Here is a 25,383-nt window from a genome sequence, read left to right as displayed (position 1 = left end):
AGCAAATCCACTTTGATGAGATTGATACGGTAAAACCCACGCCATCGTTACTGTTCGTATCACTGTGTGTCAAGAGCTGAGATTCAGATATGATAATGAGCGTTTGCTTTCTGACCAATCACAACAGAATGGGCCATCTGACCAATCAGAGCAGAGTAGACCAATCACAGCAGACTGAGCCATCTGACCAATCACAGCAGACTGGACCATCTTTCCAATCACAGCAGACTGGGCTATCTGACCAATCAGAGCAGAGTAGATCAATCACAGCAGACTGGGCTATCTGACCAATCAGAGCAGAGTAGATCAATCACAGCAGACTGGGCTATCTGACCAATCAGAGCAGAGTAAACCAATCACAACAGACTGGGCCATCTGACCAATCAGTGCAGAGTAGACCAATCACAAAAGACTGGGCCATCTGACCAATAGGAGCAGAGTAGATCAATTACCACAGACTGGGTCATCTGACCAATCAGAGCAGAGTAGATCAATCACCACAGAATGGGTCATCTGACCAATCAGAGCAGAGCAGATCAATCACCACAGGCTGGGTCATCTGACCAATCAGAGCAGAGTAGATCAATCACCACAGGCTGGGCCATCTGACCAATCAGAGCAGAGCAGATCAATCACAACTGGCTGGGTCATCTGACCAATCAGAGCAGAGTAGACCAATCACAACAGACTGGGTCATCTGACCAATCAGATCAGAGTAGACCAATCACAACAGACTGGGTCATCTGACCAATCAGAGCAGAGTAGACCAATCACAACAGACTGGGCCATCTGACCAATCAGAGCAGAGTAGACCAATCACAACAGACTGGGTCATCTGACCAATCAGAGCAGAGCAGACCAAACACAACAGACTGAACACACACTAAATCCACTGAACACACACTACATCCACTGAACACACACCACATCCACTGAACACACACCACATCCACTGAACACACACACACCACATCCACTGAACACTGAACACACACTACATCCACTGAACACACTATACATCCACTGAACACACACAAACAACATCCACTGAACACACACACACAACATCCACTGAACACTGAACACACACTACATCCACTGAACACACACTACATCCACTGAACACACACCACATCCACTGAACACACACACACCACATCCACTGAACACACACTACATCCACTGAACACACACCACATCCACTGAACACACACTACATCCACTGAACACACACCAAATCCACTGAACACACACCACATCCACTGAACACACACCACATCCACTGAACACACACTACATCCACTGAACACACACCACATCCACTGAACACACACCACATCCACTGAACACACACCACATCCACTGAACACACACTACATCCACTGAACACACACTACATCCAATGAACACTAAACACACACTACATCCACTGAACACACACTACATCCACTGAACACACACTACATCCAATGAACACTGAACACACACCACATCCACTGAACACACACCACATCCACTGAACACACACCACATCCACTGAACACACACCACATCCACTGAACACACACCACATCCACTGAACACACACCACATCCACTGAACACACACTACATCCACTGAACACACACTACATCCAATGAACACTAAACACACACCACATCCACTGAACACACACTACATCCACTGAACACACACTACATCCAATGAACACTAAACAGACACTACATCCACTGAACACACACTACATCCACTGAACACACACTACATCCACTGGACACACACTACATCCAATGAACACTAAACACACACTACATCCACTGAACACACACTACATCCAATGAACACTAAACACACACTACATCCACTGGACACACACTACATCCAATGAACACTGAACACACACTACATCCACTGGACACACACTACATCCAATGAACACTAAACACACACTACATCCACTGAACACACACTACATCCACTGAACACACACTACATCCACTGGACACACACTACATCCAATGAACACTAAACACACACTACATCCACTGAACACACACTACATCCAATGAACACTAAACACACACTACATCCACTGGACACACACTACATCCAATGAAAACTAAACACACACTACATCCACTGAACACACTACATCCACTGAACACACACCACATCCACTGAACACTGAACACACACTACATCCACTAAACACACACTACATCCAATGAACACTGAACACACACTACATCCACTGGACAAACACTACATCCAATGAACACTAAACACACACTACTTCCACTGAACACACACTACATCCACTGAACACACACTACATCCACTGAACACACACTACATCCACTGGACACACACTACATCCAATGAACACTAAACACACACTACATCCACTGAACACACACTACATCCAATGAACACTAAACACACACTACATCCACTGGACACACACTACATCCAATGAAAACTAAACACACACTACATCCACTGAACACACACTACATCCACTAAACACACACCACATCCACTGAACACTGAACACACACTACATCCACTGAACACACACCACATCCAATGAACACACACTACATCCAATGAACACACACCACATCCACTGAACACTGAACACACACTACATCCACTGAACACACACCACATCCAATAAACACACACTACATCCAATGAACACACACCACATCCACTGAACACTGAACACACACTACATCCACTGAACACACACCACATCCACTGAACACTGAACACACACTACATCCACTGAACACACACCACATCCACTGAACACACACTACATCCACTGAACACTGAACACACACTACATCCAATGAACACTGAACACACACCACATCCACTGAACACACACTACATCCAATGAACACTGAACACACACCACATCCAATGAACACACACTACATCCAATGAACACTGAACACACACTACATCCACTGAACACACACTACATCCAATGAACACACACTACATCCAATGAACACACACTACATCCAATGAACACTGAACACACACTACATCCACTGAACACACACTACATCCACTGAACACACACTACATCCACTGAACACTGAACACACACTACATCCACTGAACACACACAACATCCACTGAACACTGAACACACTACATCCACTGAACACTGAACACACACTACATCCACTAAACATACACTACATCCACTGAACACACACTACATCCACTGAACACTGAACACACACTACATCCAATGAACACACACTACATCCAATGAACACTGAACACACACTACATCCACTGAACACACACTACATCCACTGAACACTGAACACACACTACATCCACTGAACACACACTACATCCACTGAACACACACCACATCCAATGAACACTGAACACACACTACATCCACTGAGCACAAACCACATCCAATGAACACTGAACACACACTACATCCACTGAACACACACTACATCCACTGAACACTGAACACACTACATCCACTGAACACTGAACACACACTACATCCACTAAACACACACCACATCCACTGAACACTGAACACACACTACATCCACTAAACACACACTACATCCACTGAACACACACTACATCCACTGAACACACACTACATCCACTGAACACTGAACACACACTACATCCACTGAACACACACTACATCCACTGAACACACACCACATCCAATGAACACTGAACACACACTACATCCAATGAACACACACCACATCCAATGAACACTGAACACACACTACATCCAATGAACACACACTACATCCAATGAACACACACCACATCCACTGAACACTGAACACACACCACATCCACTGAACACTGAACACACACTACATCCAATGAACACACACTACATCCAATGAACACACACTACATCCACTGAACACACACTACATCCACTGAACACTGAACACACACTACATCCACTGAACACACACTACATCCACTGAACACAAACCACATCCAATGAACACTGAACACACACTACATCCACTGAACACAAACCACATTAAAAATAAACACACACTACATCCACTGAACACTGAACACACACTACATCCACTGAACACACACTACATCCACTGAACACACACTACATCCACTGAACACACACTACATCCACTGAACACACACCACATCCACTGAACACACACTACATCCACTGAACACACACTACATCCACTGAACACTGAACACACACCACATCCACTGAACACACACTACATCCACTGAACACACACCACATCCAATGAACACTGAACACACACTACATCCACTGAACACAAACCACATCCAATGAACACTGAACACACACTACATCCACTGAACACAAACCACATTAAAAATAAACACACACTACATCCAATGAACACTAAACACACACTACATCCACTGAACACACACTACATCCACTGAACACACACTACATCCACTGAACACACACCACATCCACTGAACACACCCTACATCCACTGAACACTGAACACACACCACATCCACTGAACACACACTACATCCACTAAACACACACCACATCCACTGAACACTGAACACACACTACATCCACTGAACACACACTACATCCACTGAACACTGAACAACACACACCACATCCACTGAACACACACCACATCCACTGAACACACTACATCCACTGAACACACACCACATCCAATGAACACTGAACACACACTAGATCCACTGAACACAAACCACATTAAAAATAAACACACACTACATCCACTGAACACTGAACACACATCACATCCAATGAACACTGAACACACACTACATCCAATAAACACACACCACATCCACTGAACACACACTGCATCCACTGAACACTGAACACACACCACATCCAATGAACACTGAACACACACTACATTCAATAAACACACACCACATCCACTGAACACACACCACATCCACTGAACACACTACATCCACTGAACACTGAACACACACCACATCCAATGAACACTGAACACACACTACATCCACTGAACACTGAACACACACTACATCCACTGAACACTGAACACACACTACATCCACTGAACACTGAACACACACTACATCCACTGAACACAAACTACATCCACTGAACACAAACCACATTAAAAATAAACACACACTACATCCACTGAACACTGAACACTGAACACACATCACATCCAATGAACACTGAACACACACTACATCCAATAAACACACACCACATCCACTGAACACACACTACATCCACTGAACACTGAACACACACCACATCCAATGAACACTGAACACACACTACATTCAATAAACACACACCACATCCACTGAACACACACCACATCCACTGAACACACTACATCCACTGAACACTGAACACACACCACATCCAATGAACACTGAACACACACTACATCCAATAAACACACACCACATCCACTGAACACACACTACATCCACTGAACACTGAACACACACTACATCCACTGAACACTGAACACACACCACATCCAATAAACACACACCACATCCACTGAACACACACTACATCCACTGAACACACTACATCCAATGAACACACACTACATCCACTGAACACACACTACATCCACTGAACACACTCTACATCCACTGAACACACACACACTACATCCACTGAACAAAAACCACATCCACTGAACACACAAACACTACATCCACTGAATACACACTACATCCACTGAACACACACCACATCCACTGAACACACACTACATCCACTGAACACTGAACACACTACATCCACTGAACACTGAACACACACCACATCCACTGAACACACACCACATCCACTGAACACACACCACATCCACTGAACACTGAACACACACTACATCCACTGAACACACACCACATCCACTGAACACACACCACATCCACTGAACACTGAACACACACTACATCCACTGAACACACACTACATCCACTGAACACACACTACATCCACTGAACACACACCACATCCACTGAACACACACTACATCCACTGAACACACACCACATCCACTGAACACACACTACATCCACTGAACACACACCACATCCACTGAACACACACCACATCCACTGAACACACACCACATCCACTGAACACACACTACATCCACTGAACACACACTACATCCACTGAACACACACCACATCCACTGAACACTGAACACACACTACATCCACTGGACACTGAACACACACTACATCCACTGAACACTGAACACACACCACATCCACTGAACACACACCACATCCACTGAACACTGAACACACACTACATCCACTGAACACCGAACACACACCACATCCACTGAACACACACTACATCCACTGAACACTGAACACACACAACATCCACTGAACACTGAACACTGAACACTGAACACACACAACATCCACTGAACACACACCACATCCACTGAACACACACCACATCCACTGAACACACACCACATCCACTGAACACTGAACACACACTACATCCACTGAAAACTGAACACACACCACATCCACATCCACTGAACACTGAACACACACTATATCCACTGAACACTGAACACACACCACATCCACATCCACTGAACACTGAACACACACTACATCCACTGAACACTGAACACACACCACATCCACTGAACACTGAACACACACTACATCCACTGAACACTGAACACACACTACATCCACTGAACACACACCACATCCACTGAACACTGAACACACACTACATCCACTGAACACTGAACACACACCACATCCACTGAACACTGAACACACACCACATCCACTGAACACTGAACACACACTACATCCACTGAACACTGAACACACACTACATCCACTGAACACTGAACACACACCACATCCACTGAACACTGAACACACACCACATCCACTGAACACTGAACACACACCACATCCACTGAACACTGAACACACACTACATCCACTGAACACTGAACACACACTACATCCACTGAACACTGAACACACACCACATCCACTGAACACACACTACATCCACTGAACACTGAACACACACCACATCCATATCCACTGAACACTGAACACACACCACATCCACATCCACTGAACACTGAACACACACTACATCCACTGAACACTGAACACACACCACATCCACATCCACTGAACACTGAACACACACTACATCCACTGAACACTGAACACACACCACATCCACTGAACACTGAACACACACTACATCCACTGAACACTGAACACACACTACATCCACTGAACACTGAACACACACCACATCCACTGAACACTGAACACACCACATCCACTGAACACACACTACATCCACTGAACACTGAACACACACTACATCCACTGAACACTGAACACACACCACATCCACTGAACACTGAACACTGAACACACACTACATCCACTGAACACACACCACATCCACTGAACACTGAACACACACTACATCCACTGAACACACACCACATCCACTGAACACTGAACATACACTACATCCACTGAACACTGAACACACACCACATCCACTGAACACAAACCACATTAAAAATAAACACACACTACATCCACTGAACACTGAACACACATCACATCCAATGAACACTGAACACACACTACATCCAATAAACACACACCACATCCACTGAACACACACCACATCCACTGAACACTGAACACACACCACATCCAATGAACACTGAACACACACTACATTCAATAAACACACACCACATCCACTGAACACACACCACATCCACTGAACACACTACATCCACTGAACACTGAACACACACCACATCCAATGAACACTGAACACACACTACATCCACTGAACACTGAACACACACTACATCCACTGAACACTGAACACACACTACATCCACTGAACACTGAACACACACTACATCCACTGAACACAAACTACATCCACTGAACACAAACCACATTAAAAATAAACACACACTACATCCACTGAACACTGAACACACATCACATCCAATGAACACTGAACACACACTACATCCAATAAACACACACCACATCCACTGAACACACACTACATCCACTGAACACTGAACACACACCACATCCAATGAACACTGAACACACACTACATTCAATAAACACACACCACATCCACTGAACACACACCACATCCACTGAACACACTACATCCACTGAACACTGAACACACACCACATCCAATGAACACTGAACACACACTACATCCACTGAACACTGAACACACACTACATCCACTGAACACTGAACACACACTACATCCACTGAACACTGAACACACACCACATCCAATAAACACACACCACATCCACTGAACACACACTACATCCACTGAACACACTACATCCAATGAACACACACTACATCCACTGAACACACACTACATCCACTGAACACACACACACTACATCCACTGAACAAAAACCACATCCACTGAACACACAAACACTACATCCACTGAACACACACTACATCCACTGAACACACACCACATCCACTGAACACACACTACATCCACTGAACACTGAACACACTACATCCACTGAACACTGAACACACACCACATCCACTGAACACACACCACATCCACTGAACACTGAACACACACTACATCCACTGAACACACACCACATCCACTGAACACTGAACACACACTACATCCACTGAAAACTGAACACACACCACATCCACTGAACACACACCACATTCACTGAACACTGAACACACACCACATCCACTGAACACACACTACATCCACTGAACACTGAACACACACTACATCCACTGAACACTGAACACACACTACATCCACTGAACACACACCACATTCACTGAACACTGAACACACTACATCCACTGAACACTGAACACACACCACATCCACTGAACACACACCACATCCACTGAACACACACTACATCCACTGAACACTGAACACACACCACATCCACTGAACACACACTACATCCACTGAACACTGAACACACACAACATCCACTGAACACACACTACATCCACTGAACACTGAACACACACCACATCCACTGAACACACACCACATCCACTGAACACTGAACACACACTACATCCACTGAACACTGAACACACACCACATCCACTGAACACACACTACATCCACTGAACACTGAACACACACTACATCCACTGAACACACACCACATCCACTGAACACTGAACACACACTACATCCACTGAAAACTGAACACACACCACATCCACTGAACACACACCACATTCACTGAACACTGAACACACACCACATCCACTGAACACACACTACATCCACTGAACACTGAACACACACTACAGCCACTGAAAACTGAACACACACCACATCCACTGAACACACACCACATCCACTGAACACTGAACACACACTACATCCACTGAACACTGAACACACACAACATCCACTGAACACACACTACATCCACTGAACACTGAACACACACTACATCCACTGAACACTGAACACACACAACATCCACTGAACACTGAACACTGAACACACACAACATCCACTGAACACACACTACATCCACTGAACACTGAACACACACTACATCCACTGAACACTGAACACACACTACATCCACTGAACACTGAACACACACCACATCCACTGAACACACACCACATCCACTGAACACACACCACATCCACTGAACACACACCACATCCACTGAACACTGAACACACACCACATCCACTGAACACTGAACACACACCACATCCACTGAACACTGAACACTGAACACACACAACATCCACTGAACACACACTACATCCACTGAACACTGAACACACACTACATCCACTGAACACACACCACATCCACTGAACACTGAACACACACTACATCCACTGAACACTGAACACACCACATCCACTGAACACTGAACACACACCACATCCACTGAACACTGAACACACACTACATCCACTGAACACACACCACATCCACATCCACTGAACACTGAACACACACTACATCCACTGAACACACACCACATCCACTGAACACTGAACACACACTACATCCACTGAAAACTGAACACTGAACACACACTACATCCACTGAACACACACTACATCCACTGAACACTGAACACTGAACACACACAACATCCACTGAACACTGAACACTGAACACACACAACATCCACTGAACACACACAACATCCACTGAACACACACAACATCCACTGAACACACACCACATCCACTGAACACACACCACATCCACTGAACACACACCACATCCACTGAACACACACTACATCCACTGAACACTGAACACACACTACATCCACTGAACACACACCACATCCACTGAACACTGAACACACACTACATCCACTGAACACTGAACACACACCACTGAACACTGAACACACACAACATCCACTGAACACACACTACATCCACTGAACACTGAACACACACTACATCCACTGAACACACACCACATCCACTGAACACTGAACACACACAACATCCACTGAACACACACCACATCCACATCCACTGAACACTGAACACACACTACATCCACTGAACACACACCACATCCACTGAACACTGAACACACACTACATCCACATTCACTGAACACTGAACACACCACATCCACTGAACACTGAACACACACAACATCCACTGAACACACACCACATCCACATCCACTGAACACTGAACACACACTACATCCACTGAACACACACTACATCCACTGAACACTGAACACACACAACATCCACTGAACACTGAACACTGAACACACACAACATCCACTGAACACACACAACATCCACTGAACACACACAACATCCACTGAACACACACCACATCCACTGAACACACACCACATCCACTGAACACTGAACACACACCACATCTACATCCACTGAACACTGAACACACACTACATCCACTGAACACTGAACACACACTACATCCACTGAAAACTGAACACACACCACATCCACTGAACACACACCACATCCACTGAACACTGAACACACACTACATCCACTGAACACTGAACACACACCACATCTACTGAACACACACTACATCCACTGAACACTGAACACACACAACATCCACTGAACACACACCACATCCACTGAACACTGAACACACACCACATCTACTGAACACACACTACATCCACTGAACACTGAACACACACAACATCCACTGAACACACACCACATCCACTGAACACTGAACACTGAACACACACTACATCCACTGAACACACACCACATCCACTGAACACTGAACACACACTACATCCACTGAACACTGAACACACACCACATCCACTGAACACTGAACACACCACATCCACTGAACAATGAACACACACCACATCCACTGAACACTGAACACTGAACACACACTACATCCACTGAACACACACCACATCCACTGAACACTGAACACTGAACACACACTACATCCACTGAAAACTGAACACACACCACATCCACATCCACTGAACACTGAACACACACTACATCCACTGAACACACACCACATCCACTGAACACTGAACACACACTACATCCACTGAAAACTGAACACTGAACACACACTACATCCACTGAACACACACTACATCCACTGAACACTGAACACTGAACACACACTACACCCACTGAACACATCGATCCTCTGATTATTGTAGCAGTGCAAGCTCTGATGAAAATGAAGGTTTATTTTGTTATATTTTCAATATGTTTCACATGGAAATCATCATCAGTGTTGAAGATTCACACTGACACACACCTGTTGGGCCTTTTTCCCACTGCTGGAAAAACTGAACAGGTCAATCACCTTTCAGGACACACACACACACACACACTCACACAGACACACTCTCTCTCTCACACACACACACACACACACACACACAAACGCACGTGCGCACACGCACACACACACACACGTTTTCTTTTCCCCGACTTTCACGTCCCGTCCCACAGGTTCAGTCCTGCTGGAATAACCTTCAGTAAGTTTATTACCCTCGAGGGGTTTGAACCCGCAACCTTTCATCTATCAGAACAGATCTTTCACTACACCGCCATTACTCTCACTTACAGTCAGTGTGCGTACCAACGACTACATCGAAAACTAGTCAACACATTATTGGTAATTTAAATAAAGCTGAAAAAATTATATGAATATTACTTTAAAATAATAAATATAATTTAATTAAAATTGGCAACTAGATAAAAGCACCTAAACTACTAACCAGAAATAAAATAATAAAAGTAAAACTGGAATAAAAATAAATGAAAACAATAGAAAATTAAAGCAATTTTTTTTTTTGCTAAAAAGCTAAATATTAATAAATAAAAATACATGAAAACTATTTAGAAATGTTATTAAAAAGCAAAAACTACTAAATTACAAAAATGTAACTAAAGTACACACACACACACACACATACACACACACGCACACACACACACACACACACAAACACACACACAAACAGGCTCTTAATATTGTGGCTATATATACACATTTTCCTCTCATCTTTCAGCAGATCAATCTGTCAGTGTCTCCCCAACGGCTCTTTCCAGTGTTGTTCAAATCCTCCACGTCACACACACACACACACACACACTACGGAAAGAAGAACTATTCAAGCTTTGAAAGGTGGCGAGTTTGAACAGGAAGAATGGCAGTGAACGAGCGTCTAGCGAACGTCCAATACGCTGTAATGTAACAACAGTGCAATCCGGCCGGAGGATGTTATCGTAACACAGAAATCCATCAAATCCATCAGTGTGGCTGGAAGAGAATGTGTAAAGAGCCTGAAAACGGAAACTTACCTTCAGACCAGGTAGACCAGGCAGCCCGGGGCTCCCGTGAGGACCAGACGGACCCTGGGAGACAGAAACAGAGGCGCTTACATAGAGTCAGACATTTATCAACATCAGATGAGTACGATTAAAACACGTTTTCCGAATAAATCCCTGGATGTCCCTGAGCGTCGGCTGTGATTGGCTAACTGGAGTAACCAGCGGACCAATGGCATCGCAGCATCTCTAATGTTGGTTTGGTGTTTCTGAAACGCCGGAGTCGAAGTGTGTGATCAGAATGATTGGGTTTAATTCCCTCCAGAAGCGTCTCACACACACTTTGTAGCATTTTTCAGGTGTTTGGGTTCCTTTTCACACCGCACTGATTGCTCTAGTCCGAATCAGTTGACGAGTTGATGAAACGAACCAAAATGCAGTCATGTGACAACATCCACATCACTCGTTGGCCAGATGCGTCTTGAACATATTCCCACAACTGCACTTCGATTGGTCAAAATTAACGTGCGGGAAAACTCCCTTTCCCTGAGCTGTTCGCTAAACAAAGCAGAGATTACGCTGTTCTTCCGGTTTTTGAAAGTTGGGACCCGATATGGTCATCAGACCTCCTCACAACTCAGAGTTTGTCCGTGCAAACTGTCAACAAGCATTAGTCCTCATCCCATAATGCAGAGCGGACTACGGTAGCTGGTTAAGTCCAAAAATGCGCAGTTCTTCGGCAGTCGGGTCTGTTGGAGGTCGGATCACGTTCTCACCACAAACGAACCGCTCCAGAGTTCTTCGAGAAGGTCTGGTTCGCTTGTTTGGTCCGCTTTTGGTGCGCACCCGAGTGCGATCGCTGCATTCACACCGGCCCAAACGAACCGCACCGAGGGGGACAACGAACTCTAGTGCGATTCAACCCAACTAAATGAGGCGGGTGTTGAGCCAATTTATCAGGAAGTGACCATTTTGTTCTCTTGAACACATGGGATGGAAACGCTGCTATGTTCGCATATTATATGCAACATATGCAATATTCTAATTTTGCAGTCAAGTTAAAGGTACTGTATGCAATTTCGAAGAGGCTAGCAAACTAGCAATAGCAATTAGCTTTAACAGCATTACATCACACCATCCCTTCAGAGAGCCTCCAATATGGGGTTCAGTTTGTGCCAAAAATGAGTCGACTGCTTTGTACTATACATTAGGGTTGTCAATCTTCCTCTATAATACTATTCGAATTCCATTCCTTATTTTATTTAATATTCGAATAATATTCGAATATTAAATGCTCAAATTCATCCTATTATTAATATTTACGATATTACTCAGGCTTATGGATCGCCAATGCCACTATAGCATGTGGTTGTTGTTACACGTTCTGTCCACTAGAGGGATATCTAACATTACAATAAACATTTTATTCGTGCTGAATATGGTTGAAGCGCTTCCGATGGTTTTCGGCTAATATCTCCGCTAAAACACCACCAAAAATTCTGAAACTTATATCGTTCTTTTCAGTTCGACTAGACGGTTCCAACGAGCCCGCCAAATCCGTTGAGTTTTCGCCGAGATATTTGCGCTTCACGGGCGCTTTGGGGGGGCGCTTTTTTACGTCGTTAAACATTTACCATTTTTGACAGTATTGTTATGATGATCAACGTGGATAGCGTGCACAATTGTGTTATGATTCCAAATCTTTATTGTTCATCAGACGAAACAAAAACATTTCATTTTCACATGCGTGTAAGCCAAGGTGGTGAGAAAGGCAAGATTGCACATTTAAAAAAATATATATATATACATACATATTATATATATATATATATATATATACACACATAAAAAAGCAATATTCGAATAGTAAGTTCAGCATTCGAATAGTATTGATTTTGTTAATATTCGAATTATATTCCAATTTCGGAATTCGTTCCAACAGCCCTACTATACATTTTGTCCTTGTCAACAGTCATTGCCTAGTTGTTCAGATAAATCAGTATATGTTGATGTGTATGTTCTCTGTTTATGTTGATTTATTCTGTCCTTACTACTTTTTCAGGTAAGATGATAGAACAAGACGACAGTTCAGTTAACCAACTGACAGAAAGAGACGACAGTTAAGATGACAGAACAAGACGACCAGACGCCAGAGCAAGATGATGAAAACAAAGAACAAACACATCAACATATGAAGAGTTTGGTTCCAAAACGCAATAAATCCATTTAGATTAATTTGAGTAAAAATGTGTTTTCTTTACCAAGAAAGTGGAAAGATGAAAACCACTATTTTCTGTTTCAAACTTTCACATAGCATTTGTAGGTCATAATAACAAAAAAAAATTAAATCCAGGTTTTGATTTTCAAAGATTTATTATAAAAACGGATTATTTTCCCCCCAAAATGCAATAAATCCATTTTTTTTTAAAAAATTCAAAATGCAATTAATCCGTTGAATCAATATAAAAGTTTTTTTTTCATATTGAAACTGTTGAAAATACACAACGACGTAAGTTTATTAGTATAATATTTTTATTAAGAACTGTAGAGAAGATTGAAAACATTTTTCCTCCTCCCGAGTGCCTCATCTTCTTAATCTCCTCACGTAAATGATTCGATTTCGATGCCTTACGTTTCTTACCCACCGCAGAAACAACCACAGGTTCATCAATGCCGGCAAAATTATTCATTTTTTTGTTTGTTTGTTGATCGAAAAGTACAAAATAGATAAGAAAAACTAGGAAGCCGGGTGTATTTAAGGCGCTGCCGTTACTGTTTACATTGCGTGGAATGGTGCGCTGTGATTGGTTGAGAGCGGATACATCTGCTGAGAAGGGAGACTGGCGTTTGTCGCGGTTTGGAAAGAAAGGGAGAAAACATGACAGAATAACACGGCGGATATCGCATTTTACTTAAAATTAAACATTGACTTTTCAATACCAACCAGATACAATACTGATTTTTGCAGTAACTATTTTTTTTTTAAATGGCGTTTATCGCATTTTGGAACCAAACTCTTCACAACTAGGCAATGACTGTTGACAAGGACAACATGTATAGTACAAAGCACAAAGCAGTCGACTCATTTTTGGCACAAATGGAACCCCATAAAGCCAAGCGTCGTCTAAAACACAGGAACGCTCACAGCCAGAGCAGAGTCTGCAAAGCTCTTGTACCACCTGACTGCTGCAGGTTCATCTCAGCGTTGATAGCGTCGACACTGAAATGCATAAATCCCAGTCTGAGAGTGTGAAGAGGTCCGGGTAGAACGTCACGGGTTGATCACTAATTCGCGTTTTTAAAGTTTGCATAGAGAGAACTTAAGAGTTTTCTGTTTGAACGGTGTCTGGTTAGCGGCCCTAAGTTAATAACTAATGATCGTTGCGTTAGAACTTTATTCTAGAGATGCTGTAAGCCAAAACAATCTCTGTTACTTTAATTTATTATTTACCTATTATCACTGTAAAGCCGCTTTGGAACAATCTACATTGTTAAAAGAGCTATATAAATGAAGATGACTTAACTTGACTTGACTGATGACTTGTGATGTCTGTCATTGCATTCGGACAAACGTTTTTTGGTCCTGTGACTTCCACATAAGATATATGTAAATGTTTTAATATTTAAACCACTTCTATTATTGATTGCTATCAAGATAAATTCGACTTTAATGTTCAATCTGCATCAGACGAACATTGCAGACGCAGACATTCAAGACCTGTTCTAGAACCGAATATTATAGGTAGAAAAAAGAAAACAATTTCCAATTTCTAACCCGAGTCCCAATTCCCTTTCACTGCTAAAGATCTCCTTTTGTGTTTCATGGAAGAAAGTCAGTGAGTACAGGATGACAGAACTGTAATTCGACTCACTATTAGTGCTTCTGAACAGCTATTGAGTTAGTGTTGAGTTAACAGAGTCTCACCGCACGTCTCAGATGATCAGGAATGATCCTGACAGACGGCGTCTGAGAATAAACCATCAATCACTTACTGCATTACATCCCTGACAGCAGCCGTGTGTGTGACTCAAGGAGCAAGTTTAAAGAGAAACTCATATAAAATTAAAGCATGTTTTTTGCTTTTAGTGTGTGATGTTGCTGTTTGAGCATGAGCGTTCTTCTCTATATCAGAGTCAGTGTTTCTGAACTCCTGAAACGCCTCCATTGTTGTCTCAAGTTTCTTCCGGGTAACGAACACGTCACAATATTCCTCATTTAAATAATTAATGCGCAGAATAAAGGGGCGGGGCCTGGTTGAGTTAGTTAGTAGTGTGTTAAACTGGCGGTTATGGAAAGGGGCGGGACATTTCCCAAACACACTCGAAGCGCTCGACCAATCACAACACACTGATCCAGCCGACCAATCAGAGCACAGTGTGCTTTTTAGGAGGAGGGGCTTAATAGAGACAGGAAGTAAACAGGGGTGTGTTTCCCAAAAGCATTGTTAGCCAAATATGGTAGCAAGACCCATCATTATCAGCAGTTCAACGAGTCGGTGTTTCCCGAAACCATCGTTCTAACAAACATTCGTTAATCTGAATCTGGAAATAAAGCAAAATAACTGAGAAAAATGAGAAATAGTCCTCAGATGCATGTCTGTAATTTATAGCAAAACATCTAGCGTTACTTCGATCTCAAACAGATTCATTAAAAGTATTTATTACTCCAACATCTGCGTGACATCATTAACCAGGGTGGTTGAACGACCAATTTGCGACAATCCGGTTTTGGGAAACAGTCGTGACTAGCGAATTGATTTCTTCAACGATGTATCGTACTATGATAGTTAAACAGCGAGTTACGGCGTATACGGGAACACACTCCTGAAGAGAGGAGCCGCAACAATGGATAATATGGGGGAAATAATCAACATTCAAGCAGGAAACCTGTTCTGGTGTTCAGTGTGTTTGGGAAATGCCCCGCTCCTTTCCATAACCGCCAGTTTAACACACTACTGACTAACTCAACCAGGCCCCGCCCCTTTATTCTGCGTATTAATTGTGTAATGAATTGGAATATTGAGACGTGTTCGTTCCCGGAAGAAACTCAAGACTACAATGGAGGCGTTTCAGGAGTTCAGGAACACTGACACTCATATAGAGAATATTATATCAGCAACAACAACTTTGGAAAGACTCATGTTATCTAATTGTTTTCATAAAGTAAAAAAAAACAGATGTAGCATGAATCCGTAACCAAACATTGATCCGCTATGACGTACCCGCGGTCCTCTCTTCCCAGGGGGTCCGGGGAGACCGGGGGGGCCGGCAGGACCCTGCAGAGAGACAGATGAGCAGAAAGACAGATCAATTCATGAACAACTGATTCTTAACATCACAAGAACGAGTGTAAGTGGAACCGCGTGTCCGACTCCCGCTCTCTCAACACAGAAACCCTTCAGTCCACGAATCAGAGCTGAAACACAGATTTATGAATGCCAACGATGCGATTTATGGAGGGATTACTGAGAGATGAGTGGCTTCGTGGTTAGAGATCTGAGATGACTGTACATACAGTGTGAAAACATGGAGAAATATTCCATACAGAGCTGGACATGTCCAAAACAAGTGAGGTTTTTGTTTGCTTTAAATCCATCAAGTTCCAAATACATAAATAAAATGAATAATTATGTAATAAGTGGTGAGCAGAAAAGACTTCTTTCAAAAACAATGTTTCCAAACTTTTGACAGGTACTGTGTGTATATCACTCTAATATGAGGATCTGATGCTCAAGAAACATTTATGATTATTATCAGGGTTGAAAACAGTTGTGTTGACTCATATTTTTGTAGAAACTGTGATACATTTTATCTTTCAGGATTCTTTGATGAATAGAAAGTTCAAAAGAGCAGCATTTATTTGCAATTATCAAATGTCTTTATTGAATTTATTAATTCTGGATGGATGGATGGATGGATGGATGGATGGATGGGTGGGTGGGTGGATGGGTGGATGGATGGATTGATGGATGGATGGATTGATGGATGGATGGATGGGTGGATGGGTTGGTGGGTGGATGGGTGGATGGATGGATTGATGGATGGATGGGTGGATGGATGGATGGATGGATTGGTGGATGGATGGATGGATGGATGGATGGATGGATGAATGGATGGATGGAGGATGGGTGGGTGGGTGCATGGATGGATGGATGGATGGATGGGTGGGTGGATGGATGGATGGATGGATTGATGGGTGGATGTATGGATTGATAGATAGATGGATGGGTGGGTGGGTGGATGGATAGATGGATGGATGGGTGCATGGATGGATGGATGGATGGGTGGGTGGATGGATGGATGGATGGATTGATGGATTGATGGGTGGATGTATGGATTGATAGATAGATAGATGGATGGGTGGGTGGGTGGGTGGATGGATAGATGGATGGATGGGTGGGTGGGTGGGTGAATGGATGGATGGATGGATTAATGGATGGATGGGTGGATGGATGGATGGATGGATGGGTGGGTGGATGGATGGATGGATTGATAGATGGATGGGTTGGTGGGTGGGTGGATGGATGGATGGATGGGTGGGTGGGTGGGTGGATGGATGGATGGGTGGGTGGGTGGATGGGTGGATGGATGGATGGGTGGATGGATGGATTGATAGATAGATGGATGGGTGGGTGGGTTAATGGATGGATGGATGGATGGATGGATGGGTGGGTGGATGGATGGATTGATAGATGGATGGATGGATGGATGGATGGGTTGGTGGGTGGATGGATGGATGGATGGGTGGGTGGGTGGGTGGATGGGTGGATGGATGGTGGATGGATGGGTGGGTGGGTGGATGGGTGGATGGATGGGTGGATGGATGGATTGATAGATAGATGGATGCGTGGGTGGGTGGGTTAATGGATGGATGGATTGATTGATAGATGGATGGATGGGTGGGTAGGTGGATGGATGGATGGATGGGTGGATGGATGGGTGGATGGATGGATTGATGGATGGATGGATGGATGGATGGATGGGTGGGTGGATGGATGGATTGATAGATGGATGGATGGATGGATGGGTTGGTGGGTGGATGGATGGATTGGATGGATGGATGGATGGATGGGTGGGTAGGTGGATGGATGGATGGATGGATGGATGGATTAATGGATGGATGGGTGGATGGATGGATGGATGGGTGGGTGGGTGGATGGATGGATGGATGGATGGATGGATAGATGGATGGGTGGGTGGGTGGGTGGATGGATGGATTGATGGATGGATGGGTGGGTGGATGGATGGATGGATGGATGGATGGATTAATGGATGGATAGGTGGGTGGATGGATGGATTGATGGATGGATGGGTGGATGGATGGATGGATGGATGGATGGATGGATGGATGGATTGATGGATGGGTGGGTGGATGGATGGATGGATGGATGGATGGATGGATAGATGGATGGGTGGGTGGGTGGATGGATGGATTGATGGATGGATGGGTGGGTGGGTGGGTGGGTGGATTGATGGATGGATTAATGGATGGATGGATTGATTAATGGATGGATGGGTGGGTGGGTGGATGGATTGATGGATGGATTAATGGGTGGGTGGGTGGGTGGATGGATTGATAGATGGATGGATTGATAGATGGATGGGTGGGTGGATTGATAGATAGATTGATTAATGGATGGATGGATGGATGGATGGATGGATGGATGGATGGATGGATGGGTGGATGGATGGATGGATGGATTGATAGATTGATTAATGGATGGATGGATGGATGGATGGATGGATGGATGGATGGATGGGTGGATGGGTGGGTGGGTGGGTGGATGGATGGATCGATTGATAGATAGATTGATTGATTAATGGATGGATGGATGGATGGATGGATGGATGGATGGATGGATGGATAGATGGATGGATGGAACCACCAAAGATTAGCAAAGTTGTTTCTTAACTCAGTACAAAATCTGACAAAATCACAGGCAATCAGAACATTTTTAATGTTTAATAAACAGAAATGTGCAGCAGGGTTTTGGACCAATGATGTTTCCATGGCAATCAAAAACAGAAACCAAGAGACTGACAAAGTGTCTCGTCACACCGCGCTAAACTACATCTCTAAAACCCTCCATTACTGCACTGATGCTCACTATCCTGTGTGGAACGCCACGCTAACTAGACAACCCTGGATCGCTTACAACGTTCTGTTTAAGAGTCTTGTAAAAGGCCATTAAAAGCTCACACTGGTTTGGATGATGGTAATGCTATAAGAGCAAGATTTACCTGGTCAAATATCAGTTTGTTGAGCATATGGAACAGTAAGAGAGTGTTCAAGATGAAACCAACAGCAGTTATTGTCTCTGTGCGAGTGTGTCCACAGGTGAAGCGCTACAGTCGTGGTGTTTGCCAACAGTTTGAGACAGTAAAAGTGTAAACTTTAGTCTTTGCAACAACTGTGGATCTGCTAACTATCAGAGCCGAGCCGCTCAGACGGCCATGAAGCCAACGAGACGGTGAAGTGTGAACGCTGCAAACATCCAGCACACTATTACTGCAAAACACCAACATCAGACATTAATGTGCATTAACTTACAACGTCCACTGCTGGAACGAGAGTGCACACAGTTTAAATGATTATTTCAGTGCAGCTTAAACAGAACACAGTGCCATAGTAATATAAAAATAATGGCAATAAAAATATAATAAATACATTTATTTATTTAATTACTAAATGTAATAAGCATTACTAAAACATACACACACACACACACACACACATATAATTATATATATATATATTTGCAAGTATATATACATACATATATTTTTTATTTACTATGTTATAATATTATAATAATATTATGTGTATCTAATAGATAAACTAATATTATTATGAATGAACATGCATCTAATATTATTATGTGTATTTTATATATATATATATATATATATATACACATGCATATATATATATATATATATATATATATTACAATTATTATTATAAATAGTATATTTTAATATATATATATATAGTTGCATATAAAATATGTATATATTTATATGCAGTTTGTATAAAATTATGTAAATATTTAAATATAAATATAAAAAAGATTACATTATATATATACAGTATATATTATATATATACACATGCACATATATATATATATATATATATATATATATATATATTACAATTATTATTATAAATAGTATATTTTAATATATATATATATAGTTGCATATAAAATATGTATATATTTATATGCAGTTTGTATAAAATTATGTAAATATTTAAATATAAATATAAAAAAGATTACATTATATATATACAGTATATATTATATTATAAATATATAATTTTACATATATTATAAATATATAATTTTACATATATTATAATATATTATATTATTATTAGTTATTTTATTATATGTATTATATATATATATATATATTACATTGTATAAATTATATACACACACACACACACACACACACACACACACACACACACACACACACACACACACACACACACACACACACACACACACACATACAGTATATATGTATGTATATGTGTATATATAAAATACATAAAGTCTAAGTCTAAGTGTACAAACATAAGGCGAGACTGGCAGAGAAGAAACTCTGAGATGGCTCTGTGTTATGACGACCATTATTCAAGACCCACATAAACAAAGACTCACAGGTTTTGAAAGCACCAGTCCTCCTAATGTGTGTCTTATGTTTTGGCTGCTTCTTGACAGAAGTGTGTGTAGGAACATGTGGAGCGGAGGTTAGTCGTGCACAGCCTTTCAGAGGAGACGAAACGTGTGGGGGCCATGCAGCGTTCAGGGCCAGATCCGTGGAAACTCTGACAAATCTGAAGCCGTAGCCGAACCTACATGTTTAACCTACATCATTGTTCACTGTTCGACTCTGTTTTAAAAGTTGGTTGGATGATTGAATGTAGAAAAAGCTGACGACATAATGAGCATTGAAATAACATAACAGTGACGTGTGTGTGTGTGTCAGTTTGTTAAGCAATCTGAACAGGTTTCTTAGAATTACTTCTATACACCAAAACTAGTTGCTACACAACTTTTACAACACAATATTACAAGAGAGAAAACAATCTATTATTTCTGAATAACAAAGATTTATGTCATCATAACAACCCATGCTTTAACCAAAAAAATGCTAATTATTTGAGTGCATCGACTGAGTATGATCAGCGACCTGACATAGAAAGTTCTTGCTTTTGAATATTTTAAGCTGCTCAAACTAAATGGCCCAAAAAATGACTATAGCCAATAATAGGGGTGGGCGATCTTCCCAAAATTTCATATCACGATCTCAATCACAATCCATGATCTAAGTCACAATCTTCCCAATGTTGAGATGTACTCGTCTGGAGAATATCCACACTGGAACAAGCCTGTGGACTTAATGCAATAAACAACCAGTTGTCAAGATAATAATTAAACCCTGAGTTAAGCTTTAAAACACTGCATAGTCTTCAATTAAATCTACATTGATTCTTATTCAAACTACTCCTGAAGTTATTCAGTCCACAGCAGAGAGGGATTTGGTCTTTGTCTTTGGTTGGACATTAATGACAGACAGCAGCAGGAACGTGCTTTAGGCTTTAAGACCGAATGCATGGATCTAATATAATGACACGCATCCCATTTCTTTTCCAACTGTTTGTTCACTTAAGACAAAACTGACTGTCTTAAGTAAATACTAGTCAAGACAGACATATTTTTGTGTATATTTGACCGTATAGGCGCATCTGAACCCCCAAGTATAATTTTAATTCGTTGCATTTAATTTGTTCTCCTCAACCACCATGTACTTTGCTCATCCATGTTTCGCTCCGGCTCGCACGTGGGGGATGCGCTAATAATAATTATTTTAAAAATAAAGCATGTCCCTTAGTAGACTGCATTTTACGACAGTCACGTTACATGATTTGACTGATTTGGACATTAAATTGAGGCTTTTAAGGAGGGGCGAAAGCACACCGCTTTAAAGGAGACAAACGGCATGCGACACAATGATCATTTTATCTTGATTATCACATTTTTATAATTGTTGGAAGCCAAAAGTCAAAACCGAAACTAAAATTTGATTGATCGCACAGCCCTACTGATGTTGGCTATTTTTCAAATGCGTGGCCACTCATGAAAGACACATGATGGAGTCACATGATATAATTAGGCCAGTCAGAACAGCACATTAGGCAACATTATTACGAGGACATCAAATATTAAGATGTCTACGATTCACTTGGAAAGTAGAGCGTGGACATCTTCAAGGCCAATCACGATATAAAATCGTCAGATCGCACACCCCTAGCTAGCATTGTGCTCAAACCCCCTCTAAAACCATCAAGATAGACCAGCTAATGTCCTGGTTTAAGCTGAAAAGCAAAGGTGATTGAGGGAACTCTGACAGGATGAAGTATTAAAAATGTAATAAGATTTGAATAAATGGATTGCTGTGCTACAGAAACAAAACTGAAGCTATCCATCTCATTCACTGATTTGTACCTTCAAGGCATGATTAGACTTACAACAGGAGAGGAAAGTGCAATGAAACGCTGACTTTGGATAGTCCCAGCTGGTGAGTTTACCTCCCCCAGTTCTTCCAAGAGAGGAATGCACCGTTATCCCTCAGCCAAGTAGGAGCACTTAGGGTGACGTCCAACAAAAATATCCACAAAGACATGTCTAAGATCCACATATCCTCACACAAACCACGTATGCAAATGCCTTAATTGTGCAAGCAACATGAATAAAACATTACTTTAGAGGCGTCTTCATAATCTTTTCCAAAAAGATAATCTGCTTCTGGCTCATATAAGCGTTCGTTTATTGGCGTGATTGAATATATTCTGGGATTCTGGAATTGAGGTTCACAGTGGCCTACTGACCTACACTTGATAAATACTGCGCTCCACCCTGCAGCTCTGCTGTTGAGAGTTTATTTCATGTACTTCGCCTAATTTAGATTTTGCTCTAAGTAAAGTCTTGTTCCTCATGCTATAAAAGACTGCTAACAGTGATAAACGATTGGATAAGGAGAAAGATAACTCTTTTTCTTGTAGCAGAGCTATGCAAGAGCTAAGCTAGTGCTAACACATAGTGCTTTAACCAATGAAGTGTCTTCTTAGCATTCTCTGTGGCAGCACACAAATAATGGAATGCATACATTAAACTTAATTTACACACAAAACCAAATAATTTTGTACTGGTATAGCATACCGGATAAATCAAGAGCTAAGCTCGTGCTAATCATTTTTGACAGATTTCCTAATCTCTTATTATTATGTTGCCTTAAAATCCTCTTGGGAAGTGATTTTGGTCAGAATAAAATTGGCACTATGGAAAATGTCAATTACTTTTCCTTTTCCCTATCTAACAAAGATGGGAAGCGTTACACAAGAGCCAAAACAGCCTTGTCAGGT

At 42.1% G+C, this 25,383-nt stretch overlaps 1 protein-coding gene across 1 annotated transcript in view; it reads right to left on the bottom strand.

Moving 5' to 3' along the window:
* LOC130069411 (collagen alpha-1(XXIV) chain-like) overlaps positions 1-25,383 on the bottom strand; it is a 145,806-nt gene that overhangs the window by 103,273 nt on the left and 17,150 nt on the right. The window contains exons 4-5 of the mRNA XM_056233278.1: positions 18,167-18,220; positions 12,978-13,031 (exon numbers count right to left, since the gene is read on the bottom strand). Coding sequence (XP_056089253.1) covers positions 12,978-13,031; positions 18,167-18,220 — 108 coding nt within the window. The remainder of the gene's footprint in view (positions 1-12,977; positions 13,032-18,166; positions 18,221-25,383) is intronic.

This window comes from Rhinichthys klamathensis, unplaced genomic scaffold, assembly GCF_029890125.1.
Source record: "Rhinichthys klamathensis goyatoka isolate OS25496 unplaced genomic scaffold, OSU_Roscu_1.1 h1tg000366l_1, whole genome shotgun sequence".
NCBI classification, from domain to species: Eukaryota; Metazoa; Chordata; class Actinopteri; order Cypriniformes; family Leuciscidae; genus Rhinichthys; species Rhinichthys klamathensis.
The sequence above is the reverse complement of the archived record's forward strand: the minus strand, read 5'-3'. Positions and strand labels throughout refer to the sequence as shown.